We start from the raw sequence: 24,840 nt of genomic DNA on the forward strand, positions 1-24,840 counted from the left end.
CTTGTCCTAATACCATTATCAGCTTCCTAGGCCACAAGTATCAGCCCCTATATTCCCTTCTTGCCCCCTCATAATAGCACCCACTCCCCCATAGCACCTTTTTAGATACCCAATCCCAGACCTCTTTCTACTCCTAATTCCAGCCCCCAAAATCCCTTTCGAGCTCCCTATATACAGCCCCTCTGCTAATCTTCCAATACCAGCCCCATTCCATCCCCCATGGACCCCTTCCACTCCTACAATACTAGCTCCTAAGCCTCCTCCCCAAGTCCCCTATGACCGTGTTCTAGTCTTTTTCCCATTGCAGCCCCTCACTACAGTCCCCCAACTTTCACAGGCCCTTTCCTTGCCCCCTCCAAAGGAAATCTTTGCCAATCCCCTCAGACACCGCCCACTCTAGTGGTTCCCTTCTGGCATCCCCTTACTGGTCCCTAGCGCCCCCCACTCCTAGCTCTTCTCCAGGCCCCACCTTCACGAGTTCCTTGGCTCAGGGCCGGCTTTCACGTGTGTCCCCAGCTCCCACCCGCAGCCCGGCGATCAGTCCCGGGCCAGCCGATCAATCCCGGGCCAGCGGCCCCTGCCAGCCGCCCGCTGCCGCCGCCGGCCCCGCCCCCGGGCACCATGCTGCCCTCGCAGGAGGCCTCCAAGCTCTACCACGAGCACTACATGCGGAACTCGCGGGCCATCGGCGTGCTGTGGGCCATCTTCACCATCTGCTTCGCCATCATCAACGTGGTGGTCTTCATCCAGCCCTACTGGGTGGGCGACAGCGTGAGCACCCCCAAGCCTGGCTACTTCGGCCTCTTCCACTACTGCGTGGGCAGTGGGCTAGCGGGCCGTGATCTCACCTGCCGCGGCTCCTTCACCGACTTCAGCACCATACCGTCCGGCGCCTTCAAGGCTGCCGCCTTCTTCGTGCTGCTCTCCATGGTGCTGATCCTCGGCTGCATCACCTGCTTTGCGCTTTTCTTCTTCTGCAACACAGCCACGGTCTACAAGATCTGCGCCTGGATGCAGCTCTTAGCAGGTAGGGGGTAGCGGGGAGGCGAGACTCCCCAGACAATGCTCCGGGGATGGGGTCTCCTTGCAAGGTCCCTTTCTTGGAAGAGTCAGAGGTAGGTTCTGCTCCTGTAAGACACCTATTTCTTTGGCTGACCCACAACAGCCACTGGGAGAGGGGATTCAATAAGAGACAACTTGGAGCAAGGGCCAGAGCCTTAGAAGGAACTCCTTGGGTCTGTGTGCCTGGGTATTCATACTGCATTTATTGGTAGCTTAGAATTATGTTAGCATTTCTGAGGGTCTTTGTTTATTATGCTGTCTTAAGGGAGATATTTGTTTAAGTTACTTTGGTGGTGGTGGTGTGCTGTGGAGTCAGTTACGACTCTTAGCGACACAGTATAGGGTTTCTGAGGCTCTAAAGGTGATCAATTTTTGCTATATTTTAAAGAGTATGAGATTTGGAATCAAAAGACCTGGCTTTAACCTTTTCAATGATGAGATTATCAACTTGGGTTTCTCACTTTGTTTCTCTGAGTCTTAGTTTCCTCATCTGTAAAACAGTGGAGGGGGTTCCAAGAGGACAAACGAAAGTGTTGTGACAAGATAAGGGGAGAGGAGGAGGTCTTCAGTGCCCAGCCAATGTTTGATATGCAGGTGATGGCAACACCTGGTAACATGAATCCTTGGAGTGCTGATCTCCATCGCCACTTCTCCACACTCAGTGCAGGAAGGGTTCTGGTGCCATTCCCAAATACAGTGAGTCCCTGCGACCCTCTGAAATGTTTGGCTAAGACAGTTATATCCCTAAGAACCTGGGAAAGGTCATTTGGGAACAAGAAATGCTGAGACAGTTTTCCAGGATCCATTAGAGTTCCCCACCCCCACATATCTTTCGATCTAAGACAGATTTTGAACACTCAGCAACTTGGACATTTGCCTAATTGCAGGCAAGGATGTGAGTTGTTGGGGTGGGGAAAGTTGGTCCAGAGGATGGCAGGGATGGAGGAGGAGAGCTGGTGAAGGCTAAAAAAAGGTTTGGGGGTTTCCAGGAATGAGAAAGAGTAGGAAAATGAGCTGCTCATGCAATAGAAAGATGTTAAAATAACCCTAAGATAAACACCCAACCAATATCAGCCTCATTCAAAAGAGACCCTTTGGGAGCCTGAAACCATGTAGACAACTGTCTTCAGAGCATAGGATGTAGTCTCTTGAACATCTTCATTGAGGGAAAACCTCCATCTTTTGAAGGAGGAATATGAGTTTGGGAAATGGCTTGAAGTCACTTGGGGCCAAGTGGAGAACACAGTGGGTCATCAAATTGAGGATGTGTCTTTCGTGGCAAAAGCCATGTTATGATGATGGAGGTTATGAGTCTAGTTTGCTTCCCCAAGAGAACTTTTACAGATATAGGAAGGGTTTGCTGCCCCTTTGGGAAAATTGCCAACGGTCCCTAAAGGGAAGTGCTTATTCAGACACGGACGTTCTACTAGACTTGTTTCAAATACATCTCACCCCATTCAATTTGGATATGGGTCTTTGGAATTTTTGAAGGAGGATATGGAAGGATAATTGTAAGAGGTGTGGGTAGGGGGAGGATCACTCCATATTCTTTAGTGATATCCAGAGAGATGGGTTTTAGATATTTCCATTCCATGCTTCTGCCGAAGGCAAACTGAAAAGAATATAAGCTCATTTGGAACCTTTGATTTCTCAGTCTTAATTTGGAATCTGCAGATGGGTTTCTGACTTCTTGGTCCTCAAATTACCACATGGGCTTAATACTGGAGATTTGATGAACTGTCCAACAACCCCATGTAATCAGAATTTCAGAGATCTTAGGAATAATCTCCTTCAAACCCTGCCTACCCCACATTTTAGAGAGAAGAAATCATTCAGAGATGTGAAAGGATTGCCCCAAATCACACAGCCAGTTATGGAGCAAACTAGAATTAAAGTCTTGACTCTTGACCTAATGTTCTTTCCCTGGTGTTACTTGTCTTGGAACTCATTTGGTAGATTGAGCAGTTAGTTCCATTTTTCTCAGAGGTTTCTGAGCTCGCTGGGTAAGTGACTGATTCACTTTACTTAATAAAGTGACACTAAGCCAGAGACCAGAGCATTGGGCCAAGAGCCATGGGATAAGGGATCTTGACTCTGCCTGTGACTCACCAGGCAATGATAAGCAAATCTTTTTTAGATTAAGTCTTAATTTTCCTATCTGTACAATGAGTTGATTTAAAGTATCTCATTTAGTCCCGTAAGACACCTAGAACAACTCTTTCACCAAGGTAACTCCATTCAGAAAATAAGACAGTTGTCCTCAAAGGAACTACAAAGAAACTAAGGGTCTAATTTGTGTCAGATAAGAATTAAAATGCCTATCTTGTGATTCTTGTTCCTGTGAAATTTAATTCAGATATTTTAGGGTCTTTAAAATGCAGAGCACTAGTCCATTGGGAAAATGCAAGGAGGCATTTATTCCTTTGCTTATGCCTCACTTGGTCTGTGATCATTCCTCTCCTATGTGCTGCAATACTGACACACATTTGTCCCAAGGAGCTCAGGTCTATAACAGGCAGTCCTGGTTCTCAGGAAGTTTACCATTTAGTTGGGTATTGGTTCACATCTATGAGTAGCAGGTTACCAAAACCCAACTCCAATTGGCTTAGACAGATTAAAATAAAATAGAGAGAGTAGGGTATATTGATTTACATAATTTAAAATCTAAGAATATTTTACTTCAGGCATGGATGGAATGAGGTACTCAAATAATGCTGTTAAATCTATGTCTCTCTCCATTTCTTGGTTCCTCTGTGTTGGCTCCATTTTAAGCCTGCTTCTCTCTTTAAAGTGACAGACAAGGCCACTGACAGTTCTGCATTTACACTGCTTCAGCCACTGGATGAAAAACACATTTCCGAGTGGTTACAGCAAAAGTTCTAGGGCTGATCATCAGTGGTCTAGTTTTGGTCCAGGGTTCACTTCTGAATTAATCATACTGACTTTATCTAAGGCCTGGATTACATACTCAACCATGAAACACATGGACTGATAGTGGAGAAAGATAAAACTTCCACAAAGGGAAGTCAAATGTGACCCCTAGAAGAAGGGGAATATAGTTAAGGCACATACAGACAGAAGCCTCCCCCTGGGCAGTCTGAGCACTAATGTGTGTTGGAATGTAAGTTCTGTTTAAACCCAGAGAATTAGAGGTGTCTGCTGACTTAGTTGGGAGCTGATGCTTGAGCTGGGCAGGGTGTTGACAGAGATGAAGTGTGGGAGAGCTTTCTGAGTGGAGAAGGAGTCCATGGGTGCAAACAGGCTTGAGTGTGACATCCACCTAGGGCAACAGCTGGAAGAAAGGCCAGGAAGTAATGACAGGACTAGGCTATGAATAGCAGATCAAGGGATTTGGATTTGTAATTCACAGGCAAGTGGAAGCTACTACTACTATTATTATTATTCATGATAAGAAGTTAACATTTCTTTACTATGTACTAGAATATATATGCTAAACATTTTACATGCAGAATATGATTTAATCTTCACAATATTCCTATGTATTAGGTATATTATTATTTTACAGATTACAAAACTGAGTCTCAAAAGGATAACTCATTTCAAGGTCTCTTACTGCCCATAAGTAGTGGAGTTAGGATTTTCACTTGATCAGTGTGACTTCAAAGCCCACCATTAGAGGAGGATTATTGTTGAGCATGCTGGCAGGATAAATTTGCCCAAAGAATAGGATGGTAAGTAGAGAGACTGGAAGACCCAGGTGGCTCTTTAAGGAATGAAGTAATCAGCTTTCAGGGCCTATGAGGCTATCTTTGCTATTCTCTACCTGGTGTTTTCCATTTACAGAGTGCGTACAATATACCTGCTTCTATGCTAGACATTTTCATACTCATTACATCATTTAATCTTCATCTGTTGAAAAATATACAGGTATTATCCCCATTTTACAAGGAGCTCTGGTAGCGTAGTGGTTACGAATCGGGCTGCGAACCTTAAGATCAGCGGTTCGAAACTACCAGCTGCTCCGCGGGAGAAAGATGAGGCTTTCTACTCCCGTAAAGATTTACACCCTCGGAAACCCTGTACAGGGTCGCTATGGGTCGGAACCGACTCGATGGCACTTAACAACAACAACATCCCCATTTTACAGATGAGGAAACTGAGGTTCAGAAAACCCATGTGACCTGCTAAAGTCACCTAGCTGGTAAGTGGTAAGAGGAGAAGAGACAAGTCCATGGTCATAGAGTGAGACTTGAGGCCAGGACTCCTCGTATTTCCCTTGAGGAAAGAGGATTCTGACCACAGTCTGCTCACACTCTTGAGTGCCTACTATGTAGCCAGGCACTGCCCTAGTACCAAAGCCACAGCAGAGGTGAGCATCTTCTAGCCTTCTGATGTGTGTCCACAGTCACCTGGGATTTCTGGGTTAGGAGTAGTAATCACAGGAACCATTGGTGCAACTGAGAATATATGCCTACCCTCCTCTCCATTTCCTTGGGTCTTGTTTCTGATTTGATTTGGGATTGTATTTCTTCCAGTAAGTGTTTGTTGTGTGTGCATGACCAGGCATAGCACAATAGGAGTACTTTTCTCATTCCTTCTTTCCCTCCTTCCCTTCCTCCTGTTGCTTCTTCCTCTTTCCTTTCCACTCCTTTCTTGGCTGGTTTTCTCCTTCTCCCTTTTCTTTCTTTCTCACATCAATCCTTTGTTGTTGAAAGTCTCCTATGTACAAGAGGTATGTGCTAAACTCTGGAATCCTGAACAAGAGTCCTTGCCCCCAAGGAGCTCATGTCTAATGGGAGAGGAAGGAGGGGAAATAGATCATCATAATATAGTACAACACACGAAATGATGGAGTCATGCACAAAGTGTTCTGGGGGCACCAAAAAAACGTCTAACTAGGCAAGGATAGCCAGGGAAGTCTTCAGCATTAAACCTGAATCTTAAAGGATAAGCAAGACCCCCAGTGGCACAATGGTTAAGGATTCAACTGCTAAACAAAAGGTTGGCAGTTCAAAACCACCCAGAAGCTCCATGCAAAGACCTGGTAATTTGCCTGGTAATTTGCCCCATAAAGATTACAGCCTAAAACCCAATAGGCAATTCTCCTCTGTCACATGGAGTCACAGAGAGTCAAAATGGACACTAACATCATCAAGAAGGGGAAGGGCAAGCCAGACAAAAAGTAACAGCATAATCAGAGGCACAGAGGTGAGAAACAACACCTGGTGTGTTTGGGGACTGCAAAGAGAGGTAAGAGTTGAGATCACGGAGGCCTTATAAAACATTGTCAGAAGTTTGGACTTTATCCTGGTTTTGTAATTCAATAATAGATCTTAGAGATTGCTCTTTATCAACACATAAGAAGCCTCTCTTTCTTAAAAGCTGCATATTATACTTTTATATAAATGCATCATAATTTATTTAATCACATAATGAGGGACATATAAGTTGTTGTTGTTGTTAAGTGCCGTCGAGTCGGTTCTGACCCATAGCGACCCTGTACAGGGTTTCCGAGGGTGTGAATCTTTACGGGAGTAGAAAACCTCAGCTTTCTCCTGCGGAGCGGCTGGTAGTTTCGAACCGCAGACCTTAAGGTTCGCAGCCCGATTCGTAACCACTATGCTACCAGAGCTCCATAAGAAGCCTCTCTTTCTTAAAAGCTGCATATTATACTTTTATATAAATGCATCATAATTTATTTAATCACATAATAAGTGACATGTAAGTAGTTTACAATATTTTGCTATAACAATATTGCAGTGGATAATTTGATATATAAGAAATTTGATACATACATAAGTATAAGGATACAATCAATCCATAGAGGTGGAATTGCTAGATTAAGTAGTGTATCTGTATTTCCAGGTTCGATAGATCTAACATAGTATCCTCCATAGAGGTTGTACTAAATTATTCTCACACCAGCAATGTCTGAGGTACCTGTTTCTCCATATCCTTGCAAATTCAGTGTATCATCAAGCATTGTATCTTTGCTAATGTGAGGGGTAAAAATGCTGTTTTATAGTAGTAATTTACCCTTCTTTAGCATGAATGAGTTTGCGCACCTTTCATATTTTTTTCTGCAAACTGTTAGTTCTCACACACATTTCTGTCAAGTTAATAGTATTTTTTCTCATGGAGTTGAAAGAACTCTTTATATATTAGGCAAGTTAGTCCTTTGTGATATGAGTTACAAATATTGTTTCCCAGCTTGTTATCTTTTGATTTTTTTCCTCTATGATGAAATCTGTTTTTTCTTAGTATAAGCAAATCACCTCTTTTATAGCACCCGAATTTAGAAAGGCCTCGAAGTGTTTTAAGCATGGAGGAAACCGAAGCCAATCTGTCTGGTTGTTGTTGTTGGGGAGAATGAGCTGCAGGTGTCAAGATGGTAATTTTCATTTAGAAAGCCTCTATTTTGTCCTTTTCTGTTACTTCCCATTTTTTTATTGTTCCTCATTATCACCATTTAACAGATGAGGAAACTGAGGTTCAGAGAAACAGTGTTCACCATTATTTTAACTCCAGAGCAGCTTAATGCCATAATGAGAGCCCTGAATCAGAAGTCTGTATCTGGCACATAGTAGATGCTTGTTGTTGTTAAGTGCCTTTGAATCTCTTCCAACTCATAGTGACCCTAATTGGGTTTCTGAGGAGCAGCTGATGAATTTGAACCACCAACCTTGCAGTTCAAACCGACCTTTCAGTCCAGTGCATTGTCCTGTAGTGCCACACAAAGATTCAAGTAGGTGCATACTAAGTGTGTATTGAATGACTGACTGATGATATCTGATTCAAGTCCTAGCTTCACTGCTGTGGAGGTAGCACAATTTAGTGGTCAGAGGACTTGAGTTCAAATTCTGACGATGCCAGGATCACCTGAGTGTTTTTAAGAAGGCTGCTTAATTTCCGAGCGTCTGTTTCCTCACCTATAAAACAGTCATGCCTTGAAAACCCAGTGGAGCCATTCTACTGCATCATAGGGTTGCCATGAGTTGAGATCACCTTGATGACAACTAGTAACTGGCATGAGATGTGCAAGGAGTCCTTGGGTGACCAAATGATTAAGTGCTTCACTGCTAACCAAAAAGTTGATGATTTAGATCCACCCAGAAGTACCTTGAAAGAAAGTCTGGTGATCTACTTCTGAAAATTCAGTTACTGAAAACACGTGGGATTGCTAAGAGTCAGAATTGATATGCTAGCAACTGATTTGGTGTTTGTTTTTCTGGTCTATTGAATGTGCAAGAGGAAAGGTCCAGCAAGCACTTGGATATTTGGTTCTAGAGTCGGGAGACAGGTCTTGACTGGAGAGGTTGTTAAGCAGCTCTCGTCAGAGGAATCTGAGTGTGGGTGAGATGGCTCAGGGGAAAATATGTAGAGGGAGAAGAAGCTACAACCTAGGCAACATCAGCCTTTAAAGGGCAGGTGGGAAGGAAGAGCCAGAAAAGAAGACTGGGAGAAAGGAGGCAAACAGAGAAAATGAGCCTGCTGGGTATGGAAGGATGGAATCTCCTGTGAAGAGAAGATCTTTGTCCAGCACTGAAGGGAACCCCGCAGGCTGTGGGGAAACCAAGGGGAGGCGTCTGACCAAATCCTGGGTATGAGACAGCTGTATAGGGTAATGGGGGGATGGGGAGGAGGAGTGGATCAAAAGGTCATTAAGAAGCTGAGTGCTTAATGCAGGCTGAGCCTGGGGGCTGGGGACCAGAGTAAACAATTAACAAATAATTACTGCGCCAAGTGTAGGTGTTCCTTATCTCCATAACAGCATCTGTGCTAGCAGAGACAAATGATTTGTGTTTTGAGCCGCCTTCCTAGCTTAACTGAGCTTCTCAAGATCAGGAACAGGAGCTGAGAACAGAATGACTTACGGGAAGAGTGTCCCAGGCAGAGGGGACTGTCTGTCAGGGCAAAGTCCTGGAGGTGGGAATGAACTTGACATATTTTTTAAAATTCAGGAAGGAGGCCATAAGGTGTTGGGAATTTATTCTAAGTGCAATGGGGGCACTTTTAAGGGGGGGAATTTAAGCCAGAAGCAAAATGATCTCTATTTTCAAAGATCAGTCTGGATGGAGTGGAGACTAGACTATCATAGGATAAGAGTGGAACAGAGAAATTAGGTAGGCAACAACTGAGACCACCCAGGAGAGACACCAGGGCAGCTTGGGAAAAAGTGGTAGCAGTGGAGATGGAGAAAAGGGGCCAGATTCTGGATGATTTTTGGAAGTCAAGCCAATTAGATTTGCAAATAGATCAGATGTGGAAAGCAGTTAGGGAGGACTTAAGGTTCCTCCTAGGTTTTGGCTCCAGCATCTGAGTGATTGAGTAGTATGTGGGGATCCCAACCCCAGGAGTCCCTTTTCAGAAGTCCCTTATTAATTAAGGGCATTAGGATTGGGTCTGGACCTCCAGCCTGCTGGGTCACAGGTTGACTGTTAGGACAGACACAGCCTTCCTTGTAAAATCAGCCCCTGCACTGGGTGAGCAGGAGCAGATGAATGTGAGCCCAGGAGGGAGAGCTTTGCACATAAGCATCTCTGCCAGCCCCTCCCCTGTAAGTCCCCCCCCACCTGTCCGTCTCACCCTGCCCCCGCAAAATGGTACTCCTTCCCTGCTATACCTAGTCTAGGGATGTAGTTTACTTTGAAAGCTGTGGCCGCCCCCCAGCCCCAAAGCCTGGTCATTTCCATAAAATTTTTGGTAGACATTAGGGAAAATACTGTGACCATGTATAGCTCCCCTTTTCTAAGATATTTAAGATCTTTGTTCTTTGTAGAAAAATTGGAGATGAGCAAAATTGAACCATGATCTCACTCTCCCAGAAATGTTGTTGTTGTTAGTCAACTACCCACTCACCTTAAAGTTTCAATAGATAATTATATATGTGTGACGCAGTAGGATAAGCACTGAACTGCAAAGTTGGTTTGAACTGCAAGGCCAGAGGTTCAAGCTCACCAGACACTCCTTAGAAACCCTATACAGGGTCACTGTTGAGTAGGAACCAACTCAATGGCACTTAACAACAATTAAAAAGTTACTATGCCCTATACTGTCATTCTCTAGCAATAAAAAATGTCCAAATGTAGCTTGCAGAGATAATGGGTTGATCTCAGAAACATGAAAATGAGAATCTCCATGTCCATTTATAAACTTGCCAATTTCTGGGAAGTTATCCAAAGAAAATGTTCATGGGTGGGTACGCTCCAAGATGTAGCTAAGAAGATAACCATCACATCTAGAAAAATACATGAAACAATGTGTATGAATTGTTGAGTGGAAAATTGATTTGCTCTGTAAACCTTCACCTAATTTACAATAAAAAGTTAAAAATAAACAGTGAGAGAGAGATGAAATAAGTGAAAAAAAAAAAAGGAAGGGAAGAAAGAAGCAGTCTAATCAACAATATTTCACACCATGGAATATTACTCAGCTATAAAATATCTATATGTATGTGTTGTTGTTGTTAAGTGCTGTTGAGTTGGTTCTGACCCATAACAACCCTGTCTAGGGTTTCTGAGGAGTAGCTGGTTAGTTTGAACCACCGACGTTGTGGTTCAAACTGCCCTTGCATTTATCATACAGCGCCCTACCAGGAACTGACTTGATGGCGCACAGTAAACACCACCACCAGTAAATACACAACCACATATACTATCCAGAGTGTCTTCCCTCTTGACAAGAACTCTATCTATCTATCTATCTATCTATCTATCTATCTATCTATCTATCTATCTATCTATCTAATCTATCTGTCTGTCTGTCTGTCTGTCTGTCTGTCTGTCTGTCTGTCTGTCTATCTATCTATCTATCTAGAGAATGTGTGTGTGTGTGTGTGTGTCCAGGTGTGGTGCTGTAGGATAAGCACTGGACTGCTAACCTCAACAATACATTAAGATGTTGTTTTTGTTAAGTACCGTCATGTTCCAACTCATGTTGTTAAGTGCTACCAAGTCGGTTCCAGCTCATAGCGACCCAGTATAAGGTTTCTAAGAGGCAGCTGATGAGTGCAAACTGCCGACCTTGCAGTTCAAACTGACCTTGTGGTCTAGTGCTTAACCTACAGCAATGCCACACCAGAAGTCCTATATGTATGTATATATATATATTCACATAGTTAAATATTTAAAAGGTGCAAATCTCTCTTATACACCTGTCATTAAATCATCTACTTCCCCTCCCTAGAAATACCTGGTATAATGGCTGTCTTATAGATCTCTCCAGAAATAGTTTATGTATGTGTTACGCCCTGGTATCGGGTTACCTGTTAGGGCTGCTAACCACAAGGGCAGCAGTTCGATTCTTACCAGTCACTGTGTGGGAGAAAGATGCGGCTTTCTGCTGCTGGAGATTGACAGCTCTGGAACCCTCTATATACAGGATCGCTATGAGTTGGAACTGACTTGATGACACACAACCACCACCACCACCACCAGTAAATCCACACCCACACGTGTACTCTACAGTTTTTCCCTCTTTATGACCTTTGCCTTTCACTTAACAGTGTATTAGAGATGGTGCTGCCTCAGCACATGGGGAGCTTCCTCATTCTCTCATGCTCTACCACTGCATACCAGCTTTATGAAATCAGTACCTATTGGTGAGCAATTAAGCTATTTTGGAGTCCTGGTGTGGCACTGTGGGTTAATATGCTGGACTGCAAAGTTGGTTTGAACCACAAGATTGGTGGCTCAAGCTCACCAGCCACTCCTTGGAAACCCTATACAGGGTCGCTATGGGTCGGAACCGACTTGATGGCACTTAACAACAACAACAGGACTTATTACTACAGTGGTGGTGGTGGTTATGTGCCATGGAGTCGGTTCTGACTCATAGTGATCCTGTACAGGGTTTCCAATACTAAATCTTTATAGGAGCAGAAAGCTTCATCTTATGCAACCTTTAAAATATAAGTCAACTTTTATGGACGAAAAACATAATTAGAGAAAAGCACAAAACTCTGAAGTCAGAGAAGTTTCACAAAGTGAATGCACCTGTTGAAATCACAGTTGGATCAAGAACCTTGGACCCCCTCCAGTTTCAACCCCCAGGTAGCCATTCTCAGACTCCTTGAACCTTTGGATTCATTTTCTCTCTTATTATACTTTCTATCAGCATTATGTGTGAAATTCATCTAAGTGTGGCACATAGCAGTTGTTTGCCCTCTTACCTGTGTGCTATTTCACTGAATTAGATAATTAGATGTATTTGTGAATTGTTGTTAAGTGCTGTCGAATTCGTTCCTACTCATAAAAACCCTGTATAGGGCTTCTGAGGCTGTCAATCTTTGCAGGAGTGGAAAGCCTCACCATTCTTCAGCAGAGCAGCTGGTGGGCTTGAACCGTTGACCTTCTGGTTCACAGTCCAGTGCTTATCCTACAGAGCTAACGCACTCCCCTATTTGTGAATAAAATGATGTGTCATTTTATTAGCAATTTGTTAATAGACCTTTGGGTTGTTTAGGGCATGAACAAAGCCTCTGTGAATCTTCTAGTACATACCTTTTGGGGAACACAAAAACATATTTCAGCTGGGTATACCCAAGAAGAGGACTGATTCCTAGAGGTGATTGGGTAGATTCTGCCCCAGAGACATTGTGGCCAGCAGCTTTTTTTTTAGTGTTTTATTGTGAATTATATGATAGTTTACATGGGAGAACATTAGTTTTACAGTCATTCTATCATACATCGTGTCATTGCCATGGTTACAATCCCCTCCATCCAGCAGCCTTTTGAGATCATGATGCACTGTGCCGGGTTGCTCTCCTGTGTGTGCGCCTCTTAATTTGTAGACTTTTTCTTTCCCTTAATGAGGAAGTCCAAGCATATAGATTCTCTGGGGACTTATGTGTAGTGAGGGGCCAAAGCCTCATCTTGGTAGTTCAGCTAGCCTCTCCCTGTCCTGCAGCCCCGTTCAAAAGCTGGGCACTCACTCATCCTTCTGCTTCACGGAGGGGTAAAGATGGTCACGTCTTAGCTGAGTTTTCATCTTCAGGGTCTGGGTGAAAGGGATCCAGGCTAGGAACAGCAGGTGGCAGATCAGAGAAGCCCCATCAAGAGGGAGGGAAGCCCTGGAACATCCAGTTTGACATCCACTAGTGGGTAGCACCTGTAGCCAGGTAGACAAGGAGCAGGCCAGAGGCCTCCCTGTAGGAGTGTCCAGCTCAGTGGACATCTCTTGAGGATAATGTGCCTGTATTTGGATGAAACCCTGTTGAAATAGCTAAGTATAAAATGCATCATTAAAGAAGCTAGAAGATGGCCCCAAATTCTTCAAGTCTGGTGATGCTGCCATTATTGACATGGTTCCCGGCAAGCCTATGTGTGTTGAAAGCTTCTCAGACTACCCTCCTTTGGGTCGTTTTGCTGTTCACATCGTGAGACAGACTGTTGCTGTGGGTGTCATCAAGGCAGTGAACAAAAAGGCTGCTGGAGCTGGCAAAGTCACCAAGTCTGCTCAGAAAGCTCAGAAGGCTAAATGAATATTACCTTTAACACCTGCCACTCCAGTCTTAATCAGTGGTGGAAGAACAGTCTCAGAACTGTTTGTCTCAATTGGCCATTTAAGTTTAATAGTAAAAGATTGGTTAATGATAACAATGCATCGTAAAACCTTTAGAAGGAGAGGAATGTTATGTGGACCATTTGTTTCTTTTTTTGTGTGTGGCAGTTTTAAGATATTGGTTTTTAAAATCAGTACTTTTTAAATGGAAACAACTTGACCAAAAATTTTGAGACCCATTAAAACAAAGTTTAATGAGAAAAAAAAAAAAGTGTAACATAGAGAAGAGGATTTCAAAAACTTTATGGAAAATCCATGATCTTTCATTCCATTTTCCACAAGCCTTTGAAGCCCCCTCCTGGTGTGGTGCTGTGGGATAATGCCCTGGACTGCAAGGTCAGCGGGTCAAATTCACCAATCACTCCTTGGAAACCTTATACAGGGTTGTTGTGAGTCAGAACCAACTTGAAGGCACTTAACATACAACAACAACAGCAAGTCTCAGAAGAGCTTAATAATGCCCAGCTACCACTGCCTACCACTCTGAAGGGGATCACATTAGAAGGTCCTGGATACAGTAGAAGAAAAACATGGAACAAAACTCAAATCTTAAAAAAAACAACAACAACCAGGCTTACTGGTAGAATAGAAATTGGTAGAACCGCTGAGATTCTGCTGCTTTGCCACCCTAGAAGTTCAGCCCCAGAACTGAACTCACTCTGGAGACTCAATTTTAAGCCAAACAATAGACAGAGTTATAAGGGGACCAATAACACTAGGGAGGCAGGCACACCTTAGAATTGTCAACCTTTTGAGATTTGCCCAAGGACCAAGTTGAGAAGGCAGAAAGGGTTAGGGAAGAAGGAAGATGCAATAGTGGGCTGAGATATGTTGCAGGATGGGAAGCATGATCAATGACCTGAAACAAAGTGTAGATAAGTCGCTGTATGAATCAGTCTGCTCTGAAGCCTTCACTCAATTCACATGAAAAAGTTTTTATAACTTTATATAAATGCAAGCATCTAAGTATAAAGTATTTTTTTCCTGTTTATTCTTTACCATTTCTTGTTCTCCTAGTTTTATTCCCCCAGCTGAAGTATTGTTCTTCCTTTTAACCCTCATCCTTTCATTCCTTAATTATCTTTTTAAAGTTTAAAAGTAGCCTGAACTTCAACTTGGACATTGGCTACCCAAAATAGGGTGGGGGTGGGGGGTGCTACAAAGGCAAGAAGTTGACTGGCTTACAAGCTCTCAAGAGGGAACCTAGATCCAGAGGGTGTAGAGGAAGGTAGAGTCTCCACTAAGTTGTATCCAATCTGTATGGGCGGGGCTGATGAAAGGAAATGTGGATAGGTCTCTTGTGATACAATAGTGAATAATTGTTATCAGGACTGACTATGAGGGTTGGAAATGTAAAGGTAGACATTTTGTAGCAAAAGGAGGGGAGTGATTAACTTTCCAGTCTAGGAGCAGAGGTCCCTGGACCATCAAGGGAGAAGAGCAGAGTATGGGACCCTACCCAGAGAAGCAGTGACGCCAGAGATGGAGGCAGAGACTGTGACGTGGAGAGATGGAGCGGCTAGGAACTCTAGACCCAGAGAGGGAGAGGGGCTGTGTGCTAACGACCAGGGGGCAGACATGCAGGGTATACCCTTTGGTTGGTTGATGAGGCATGGAGGGGATTGTAACCATGGCAATGAAACAATATATAATAGGATCAATGTACAGCTAATGTTCTGTCATGTAAACTATCACATAATTCACAATAAAACATTAAAAATAAATTAAACAAAAAAAAGTAGATAGTGAACAAAACTTGGCTAATGGGTCACAGTTTGCCAACCCCTTGCCTTAGCTGTTACATCAGGAGAATGAGGACCAGAGCATTAAAACTCTCTGAGGAATAAAATAATAACCATGAAGAAGAACAGCAACAACAACAAAAAGTGGCCTGAGCTAGATGAAGATTGCGCAAAATAATGTAGTTTGTTGGTTTTTTTAAATTATGGTGGATATGTATGTAAACGAATAATTTGCCTTTTCAATATTTTTTACATTTTAACCAGAAAAAACACACACACATAAGCCCATATGAAAATTGTGCATATAAAAAAAGTACTGTCATAAATGTACACATGGGAAAAATGCCCAAATAGAAAAATTCTTGTAAAAAAGTTAGTGTTTAGCATGGCAATGTAATGATAGGATGAATGTAGTAAAGCTAATGTGCTCCCATGTAAAACTATCACATAATTCGCAATAAAACATTAAAAAAAGAGTTAGTGTTCAGTTTTGAGCTCAGGTTTGTGTTCAGGTTTAGCTTTGGGTTTGGTTTAGGGCTTGGGTTTGGATTCAGGTTAGGGTTCAGGTTAGAGTTTGAATTAGAGTTTATTATGTGATTACAAGAATTTTTCTATGTGCCTGTTTTTCTGTGTGGGCATTTTTCCACATGTGCACTTTTCTTGTGTGCATTTATAACAGTGGGTTTTTTCTGTGTGCAATTTTCTTGTGGCTTTTTGTGTGTATGCTTTCTATCCCATAGAACTTCTTCACATATACAACTCCCTGACATGGTTTGTCATATTGTTCAGCCATTACTATTTTCTGTTTCCAATTTTCCCCATCACTCTTTTTTTTTTTTTTTTTATGTGTGTGTGTGTGTGTGTGTGTGTGGTGGTAGTGTTTTGCTCTGGAGTCGGTTCCAACTCATAGCAACGCTGTAAATCCTTTACAGGAGCAGAAAACTTCATGTTTCTCCCGTGGAACAGCTGGTAGTTTTGAACTGTTGACCTTGAGGGTAGCAGCCCAACTCATAACCACTAACACTACAGTGTTTATTTCCTAAGTTCTCCAACGCATACCTTTCTCTGTATATACACAGTTCAGTAAATAGTCAATGGAAGAGGAAACAGTGTCTAAACATGTTTTATTAGGTAGATGGTGGTTGTGATTTCCAGAGTATGTTAAGATTGATTCCATATGCCTTAAACTTTTTTTTTTTTTTTAAAGCTTTTATTTTGAATTGAGTGATCATTTACAGGGCAAAACATCCATTTTTCACTTACTCAATCGTATTTTATTTCTTTGCAATGATGGCAATCCCCTCCATGCCCCATTGGTTAACAGTATTTGCCTCTAGTCCCACTTTTTGTGATGTATACAAAACACACAGAAAATGTATATTCATTTTAACAACCAAAAGGCACATTTTGCAAGCCAGCCTCCTAGCCACCAGCATACAGCCTTTCTCTTTTCATGGATCTACGGTCCTCAGCTGCTCTATCTCTCCATGCCAACACCTCTGCTTCTGTCTTTTGTGTTGCTGCTTTTCTGGTTAGGATCCCTTGCTCTGCTCATGCTCTTCCCTCTTGATGGTCCTAGGGTCCTCTGTTCCTAGAATGAAAGATTAACTACTCCCCATTTTTGTTACACATCTTCTACCTTTAGTTGTGACAATTGTAATTAGTTATGATAACAATGACTCACTACTGCATCAAAAGAATCTTATCCCCGTTCTCCACTATCCCCTTCACCAGACCCATCTATACAAGAGGAAAACTATTCAGTGGGGATTCTACTTGCTCGGAAACTAAGCACACTCTTGAAAACTTGTAAGCCAGTCACTTCGTGTCTCTGTAGCACCCCCATTTTTGGTAGCCAGTGTCTAACTTGCTTGTCCCTATGAACCCTGTGTACTGAAGGGATAGGCTTGATCCTTGATGTGAAGACTCCATCCCTCTCAGTTGGAATTTTGAGCTACTGCATCCATAAGCAAATGTCAAGTTCTTCAAATTATAGCCATTTGATAAACTTGCTTCCTGTATCAAACTTATTTATCTTTTTCTAGTCGAGTGCTGATCATCAAGCCATCCAAGCTAAATCAAATGGGTACCATCTGCAAGTTTGGGCATTCTTGCACACCTCCCCCCACTTCAGATCAGTTGGCCACTGCACTCTCAGCTCTAGCCCCCAGTGACTAGGTCAGTGCCCATGAGCTCAGGAGTTCCCAAGTCTCCCCAGACCTCGGACCAACTAGCACCTCCTCTTCTCTCTCTCCTTTCAAAGTCAATGGGAGTCTATCCCCATCACTCTTGACATAAGTGCAATGTCCCCTAAGTAGTGAGTCCCTGTTCCACCCCCCCTTCAAGCCTACCCCTGCTAACCACTTTTGGTATCCATACAGTTTAATATAGTTTTTGTTATAAAAGTAACATATGGTAAAACACTTTCAACAGTACCCAAAAACCCACTCCCATGGAGTTGATTCTCATAGTAATCCTGTAGGACAGAGTATCTTTACAGCATACAGCAGCTGTTGGGCTTGAACTGTCAGTCTTTCAGTTAGCAGTCCAATGCTAAGCCCTGGTCCCCGGGACCATCAAGTGAGAAAAGCGGCGTGTGGGACCCTACCCAGAGAAACAGTGACGCCAGAGACGATGACATGGAGAGATGGAGCAATTGGGGACTTTAGACACAGAGGGAGAGGGACTGTGTGCTGACGACCGGGGAGGAGGGGGGACAGCCTTGTAGTGTATACCCTTTGGTTGGTTGATGATGCATGTTGATGCATGGAGGGGATTGTAACCATGGCAATGAAATGATACACAATAGGATGAATGTAAAGCTAATGTTCTCCCATGTAAACTATCACATAATTCACAATAAAACATTAAAAAAAAAATGAGAATAGTACTAAACAGCTGTGGAGACGGGTGGCACAACAGTGAGCCACTTGGGCTGCTGATTGAGAGGTCAACAGTTTGAACCCGCTTATGGGCTTCTTGGGAGAAAAATCAAGTGATATGTTTCCATAAAGGTGTTGTTGTTAAGTGCTGTCACGTCGGTTCCAACTCATAGTGACCCTGTGTAGGGTTTCCGAGAAGTGGCTGGTGGGTTTGAACTGCTGACATTGTAGTCAGCAGAAAACCCCACAGGGTACTTCTATTCTATCACATGGAGTCAGAATCAACTTACTCAGCAACACCTAACAATGACAAGTAGATGCATATAAAGCAGTTAGAACCATGAGCAGCACACAGAAAACACTGGACACATGTTTGATTTTGTTTACAGTTGATTTTAGTCAAAACCATATCTCAGAAGACTAAGTATGCTAGTCCTTAAAGAACTATCCCACCCTTTCTAACTGTTGCAATGTATTCCATAGTATGGTGGCGGTGGTGTGCCATGGAGTTGGTTCCGGCTCATAGCAACCCCGGACAGGGTTTCTGAGGCTGTCAATCTTTATGGGAGCAGAAAGCCTCATCTTTCTCTCGTGGAACAGCTGGTGGTTTCAAACTGCTGACCTTGCGGTTCACAGCCTGATTCATAACCACTCCGCTACCAGAACTCCTTATTGCATAGTATAAATGATATACAAATATCATTTAAAAATATAAATGGGAATTAAAAAAATATATACAAATGGGAATCATACTGTATATATATATTTTTGAAACCTCCTGATGTATCTTAAAAGATTTTCCATGACAACATGTACAGTTGTACTCCTTTCATTTTAATGGCTTAGTAGTACTCCATGACATAGATTCACCATCATTGATTTAATTACCAGTGGTCATAGAATTGACTCTGATTCCTGGTAACCCCATGTGTGTCAGAGTAGAACTGTGCTCCATAGCATTTTCAGTAGCTGAAAGTGGATTTTTGAGAAGTAGATTGCCAGGACTTTCTTCCAAGCACCTCTGGGTGGACTTAAACCTCTAATCTTTCAGTCAGCAACTGACCACGTTAACCATTTGCACCACCCAGAGACGTCTAATTGATTGAATGAGCTCCTTCTTAGTGGACATACGCTTTCAGTGCTGTGCTTTCAAGACCATGGAGCGGTGACCGCTTATACACTTCCTGTGTGTATACATGCAAGTTTAGCCATCAGAGAAATTTCTGAGTCCAAGAGTACCTGCATTTATGATTTTTATGGATACTGCTAATTGTTCGCTAAGCAGAGAGAGCCTGCCATTTATACATTCCATAAACCATAAAGCATACTACCATGACAGGAATGATGGTAGTCACCCAGTCATCTTCTTCTTGACCTTGAGATGATGAAACTGAGTTTCAGAATGGTGCTGTGAGTGCCCAAGGACACACAGCTGGAAGTTTGTTTTCCCCCTCAATACATAATACATACACATGATATGAAACTGAAAAGGTATAAAATATTATTGTATCTGTTAAGACTAGGTTTGGCTATGACAGGAAAATCCAAAATAATTGTATTTTAAACAACCAGGGTTTTAGCCTCTTAAGTAATAAAAATAAATAAAATGTAAAACACCAGAGGTAGGCAGTCTAATGGTGGCATAGTAGCTCCTAAAGTCATTAGCTCCTTCCGTCTCTCTGCTCTACCACTCCTGAGGTATGGCCTTGCCCTCATTGCTGAATATGACTGCTAGAGCTCTAGCCATCACATCTGCATCCCAGCAGAAGGGACAAAGAAAAGTGGGGCAAGAGCATGCTTTAGCATCCTTACATAAATCTGTTAATTATATACAACTGTTTCCTTGAAATCGCATAAAACACATACGTTTTTGCTAGCTGCAAAGGAAACTGGAAAATGCAGTTCTAGACAATCAAAGGCACATCTAAAAATTGGACATTCTAATATTAAGTAAGGCCCTTAGGTGGCACAAATACTCTATGCTGAACTATTAACGCAAACATTGGCAGTTCAAAGCCACCTGGTAGTGTTGCTCAAGAAAGACCTGGCAGTCAGTTTTCATAAAGATTGTTAAGTCAGTTCTGACTCATAGTGACCCTGTATCGGGTTTCTGAGAAACAGCTGGTGGCTTTGAACTGCCGACCTTATGGCTCGCAGTTCAGTGCTGATCCTACAGCCCCACACCAGGGAATTACAGCCAAAAAACTCTATGGAGCAATTTTATTCTGTAACACGTAGGTTGCCATGAGCTGGAATTAACTTGAGAGCAGTGGGCTTGGTTAAATTTAAGGAAGAAGGATGAAACAGATATTGGAGTTGTTAACTAGCTGTCTCTGTCATGATTATACGGTTAAAAATCAAGCTTATCTCCTTCCCAAGGCAGCCACTGTTAGCTTTTCCAGAGTATCTGGGTATCTGGGGGAAAGGAAGAAAGGAGGCTGCTTTGTTTCTTATGGCTTTTTTGTCTCTTTCATCCAAAGTTTCTTCTACTCTACCTAGAGTGGCCATGACTTGCCCCCACTCCATCCTTCACAATCTCTGAAAGAAAAAACAACAACAACAAAAACTCCACAAAGTGAGTGGGAAAGATGTCTTAACTCCCATTTCACAGAGGAAGAAACCAGGACTCAGACAGGTGGAGTGACTTTGTCTAAATCACAATACTGAGCCTCCTGTCCAGCTGGCAAAAGTTGAGCTTTTTTCCCCAAAAGTGGGACACCTGCCCAATGATATTCCAGGGTTTAGTAGTAAACAAATTATTATTCCGTTTCTGTTTCTTTCAGTACTTCATGGAAAAAGTCTCAGTTTGGTGCTAATGTGTCTTAACTCCTCTCAGACTAATAGGCCTTTTAAACAAAGGGAGAAGAACTCTCAGGCTCAAAGCTCTTGGCAGACAAAAGTATCTAACTAGAATTTAATAACATTGTTCCCATTTCATTATGCTTATTTATGTAATTTTCTTCTGTTTATAGCAAATGATCCGTATTTCCTTTTCCATGAGAGTGTTATCACATTTTAACTGTCTATAAGTTAAATAATGAGTCAATGCAAAAGAAAACAAACCCCAAAACTTTAAATAAGGACATATCTGGGTTTGCTACCTGTGCAATATTGTATCAGGTACTTGGTTTCTTTCTGAGCCTCAACTTCCTCTGTAAAATGATAGATTTGTTATAGGATTAAATAAGATAGTGGAAGTTAGGAGCAATACTAGTAAGCACGCAATAGTCTATTTCCTAGACTTATCATTACATTATTAACAAAATTAATATTAAATATTATTTTTGTCACAACGTCACCTTGCTGCTTGGACTATGGGTTAATGGTACGGAGACACACCACTTTAGGGTTCCAGCCATATACTAATGCTTCACAACCAGGGATGATTTGCCTCCTAGGGTATATTTGGTAATGTCTGGCATTGCCACTTGCATCTGGAGGCCAGGGATGCTGCTAGACATCCTACAATGACAGCTACCCAGCATCACAAAGACTTATCTGGCCAAAATGTCAAAAATGCAGAGGTGGAGAAACCCTGCGCTGACATCCCTGTCTCTGCACGAGTGCCTGTGCCTCTTCAGCTGCTGGCTCTCAGTCAGCACATTATTTCCAAGAGACTTGAACTTGGGATCTAAAGGCCTCAGCCTCAGTTTTCTCATCCAGCAAACAGGATCCTGAAGCCTGCCTTGTCTGCAGTGATTCCATCTCCTGATGGTTGACCCTCTTGGTCACTACCCTGCTGTTCCTCGGGATCTCTTTCTCGAGGTCCCAGGAAGCCCACTTGATTGGCTCTTCTCATCTGTTCCACTTCTGGGTGTTTCCTATCTGGGTATTCCCAGAGTGGCAAGTGTACCCCATATCTCCTGCCTGGGTCCATGCAGAGCAAGGAGCCAGGGAGTGGCTAATGGTACATGGAGAGAAGCCCCATAGCCCCCCAGGCATCTGTTATTTGGGGATCTCTAGATTATTTCCTTTGATGAGCCTCAACCTCAAGGTCAATTTGAACCTCATGGTTGGCGGTTCAAACTCACCAGTTGCTCCTTGGAAACTCTATACAGGGTCATTATGAATCGGAACCAACTCCACAGCACTTAATAACAACACTCTATCGGTGTGCATGATGCTTTTATTCTTCCCTATGTGCTTCTGTCCCAGACGGCTCCAAGGCAGGCCTGGCACATAATTGTTGTTGTTAAGTGCCATGGAGTCCATTCCGACTCATAGCGACCCTATACAAGGTTTCCAAGGCTGTAAATCTTTACGGGAGCAGAAAGCCTCATCTTTCTCCCATGGAACAGCTGGTAGTTTCAAACTGCTGACCTTGCAGTTCACAGCCCAATTTTGGCACAGTATCCAAAAGGAGAGGCGGGAAGAGGAAAGAATAAAGGGAAAGATATAGAGAAGAGAGAAAAGAGAGAGAACACTGCATCAAAGTTAAATGTGAGAGATTGAAACAGAAGACGGAAAAAGAACCAGTCAAGTGCAGGACTTGAGCAAGATAGACTGAGAGGGCAGGAGGAGCAGGTAGATGCAAATAAAAAATGGAAAGTGTGGAGGAAAGAAGGAATGGGTATTCAATTAGGGAACCAAACCTATTGCGGTGGAGTAGATTTCAGTCATAGAGACCCAACAGGACAGAGGAGACCTGCCCACAGGGTTTCCTCTGCTGTGGTCATTTTTCTCCTGCACAGCAGCTCTTGGGTTCGAATCGCTAACCTTTCATTGGGCACAGAGCGCTGTAACTACTGTGCCACTGGGCTCCTCAACTAGAGAGGGACCACTTTAAAAGATGAGGAAGAGAGAGCTTAAGAGAGAGGGTGGAAGAGAGAGACACCACCACCACCCACCGGCAACCCCTCAACCACATGGTTTCCATGGAAACCAGGATGCTCCTGCAGGGGAGGAAACTGCGGCAGCCCGCCTCCTTGGCACCATGGTGGGAGGCTGAGAGGAGTTGGAGAGTTGTGAAGATTAGTCCCTCCCCAGGCTTACACACACACTCCTGCCTCCCGCTGGGGGACGGTGAGGTGATCGTGCACTCCTGGGGAGGGCCCTGAGGACACCAAGGGTGAGGCGGAGGGTTGGAACGGAGTCTACCTTTCTTCTCTCTCGCTCCCCTCCCCTCTGTCATAGGATACTGGAGGGTCTTTCCTAGTGTCGGGTCTATTTAGGGGTAGGGTTGGGGGAGCAAATGGGCTGAGCCTTGTCTGCCCGCTCCAGCTCCATTTTTTCCCCCCGGAGCATCCCAGAGCTCTCAGTCCTGGACCTTCTCTCTAGTTTACATAATATCCAGGCCCAGGGATTTAAACGCCCACGGCTACCTACATATACCAAATTTCTATCTCCAGCTCTGAGCGCTGGACTTGCCTATTTGAATATCTAACCATCATCTTCAACTTGTTAGTATTTTAGCTCTCCAGGCTCTTTCACACTTGAATTTATACGTTGCCTGGAACTCCTTCCCCAGCCCTTAAGCAGGGGTGTGTTTCCCTGGAGCTGGGAAAAACCGTCTTGGAGTTGGAGAGAGGCTAGAGATGGGAGGAAATCTGTCTCTGTGTGGAAGTTGTTGTTAAGTGCCATTGAGTCGGTTCCGACCCATAGCGACCCTGAACAGGGTTTCCGAGGCTGTAAATCTTTACGGGAGCAGAAAGCCTCATCTTTCTCCTGTGGACCAGCTGGTAGTTTTGAACTGCTGACCTTGCGGTTCTCAACCCAATTCGTAACCACTACGCTACCAGAGCTCCTTTGTGTGGAAGTAGAGGTGGGTATTCTGTATTAGGGCACATAGCTGGGCTTCAAAAAAGAGTTGGCGTTTTAGATGTAGGCCACAGTAAAATGGGGAGGGGGCAGTGTGTTCATGGTAGATACGGGAGGCCCAGGGCTATTCCAGGCCAATGCACCCTGTGTGCAATCACTTCCCATCTATAAACGGAGGCTTGACTATTGCTTTGATGCTGAACATGTGTCAGAGGTGCTTCAAGACGAAGGCTAACTAGGAAGTGAGGCATGGTGACTTCCTCCTTCAATCAACCAGTGAAAATCCTGTGAACCACAGCATTGGACCCAGAACCAATGGCCTATGCTGTGCCCATGCAACAGCAGCTAACAACAACCCAGTGGGGAGTACAGCATTGTGCGAAGTGAGGGAGGACTGTCTCACAGCAGCAGGACAGGAGAGGGCAGAGGAGGTCCAATGCATCCTAGGGAGGAAAGGACCACCCACCACCATTCAGATGACAGAGGAATCTTGGGCCCATGGAGCAAGGTGTCAAAGCTGAGCTGAGGACACTTCCCCCCAACCCCCACCCCCCACTTCCTTACTCTGGAGACTCAACAGGCATTATAGACAGTGAACAAAACTGACCACTATCTCCACTTGTAGATTTCACTGCTGTCATCTAAATCCCAAATAAAGTGCCCCCGACTGGCCTCGCACAGGGTCAAGGATCCTACACTTCCAAACTGGGAGATCCATCAGGTCTCCGACGGATAATTAGGGGACAGCATCTAGACAGACCGATAATAGTACAGACTTCAGCACTGACTTTCACCCAAAGACCTCATTGTGTGTGCAGGTGAAGATCACATCACCCTGAGGTTGAGTTCTGTCAGCACAATAACTCTGGTTGCTC

The 24,840-nt window shown here is 43.5% G+C and overlaps 1 protein-coding gene across 1 annotated transcript in view; it reads left to right on the forward strand.

The window, feature by feature from the left end:
* The first annotated feature begins 621 nt into the window (after positions 1–621).
* LHFPL4 (lipoma HMGIC fusion partner-like 4) overlaps positions 622–24,840 on the forward strand; it is a 29,367-nt gene continuing 5,148 nt past the window's right edge. The window contains exon 1 of the mRNA XM_006851560.1: positions 622–1,027. Within this exon, the coding sequence (XP_006851623.1) occupies positions 622–1,027 (406 nt within the window). The remainder of the gene's footprint in view (positions 1,028–24,840) is intronic.

This window comes from Chrysochloris asiatica, unplaced genomic scaffold (assembly GCF_000296735.1).
Source record: "Chrysochloris asiatica unplaced genomic scaffold, ChrAsi1.0 scaffold00030, whole genome shotgun sequence".
Taxonomy (NCBI): Eukaryota; Metazoa; Chordata; class Mammalia; order Afrosoricida; family Chrysochloridae; genus Chrysochloris; species Chrysochloris asiatica.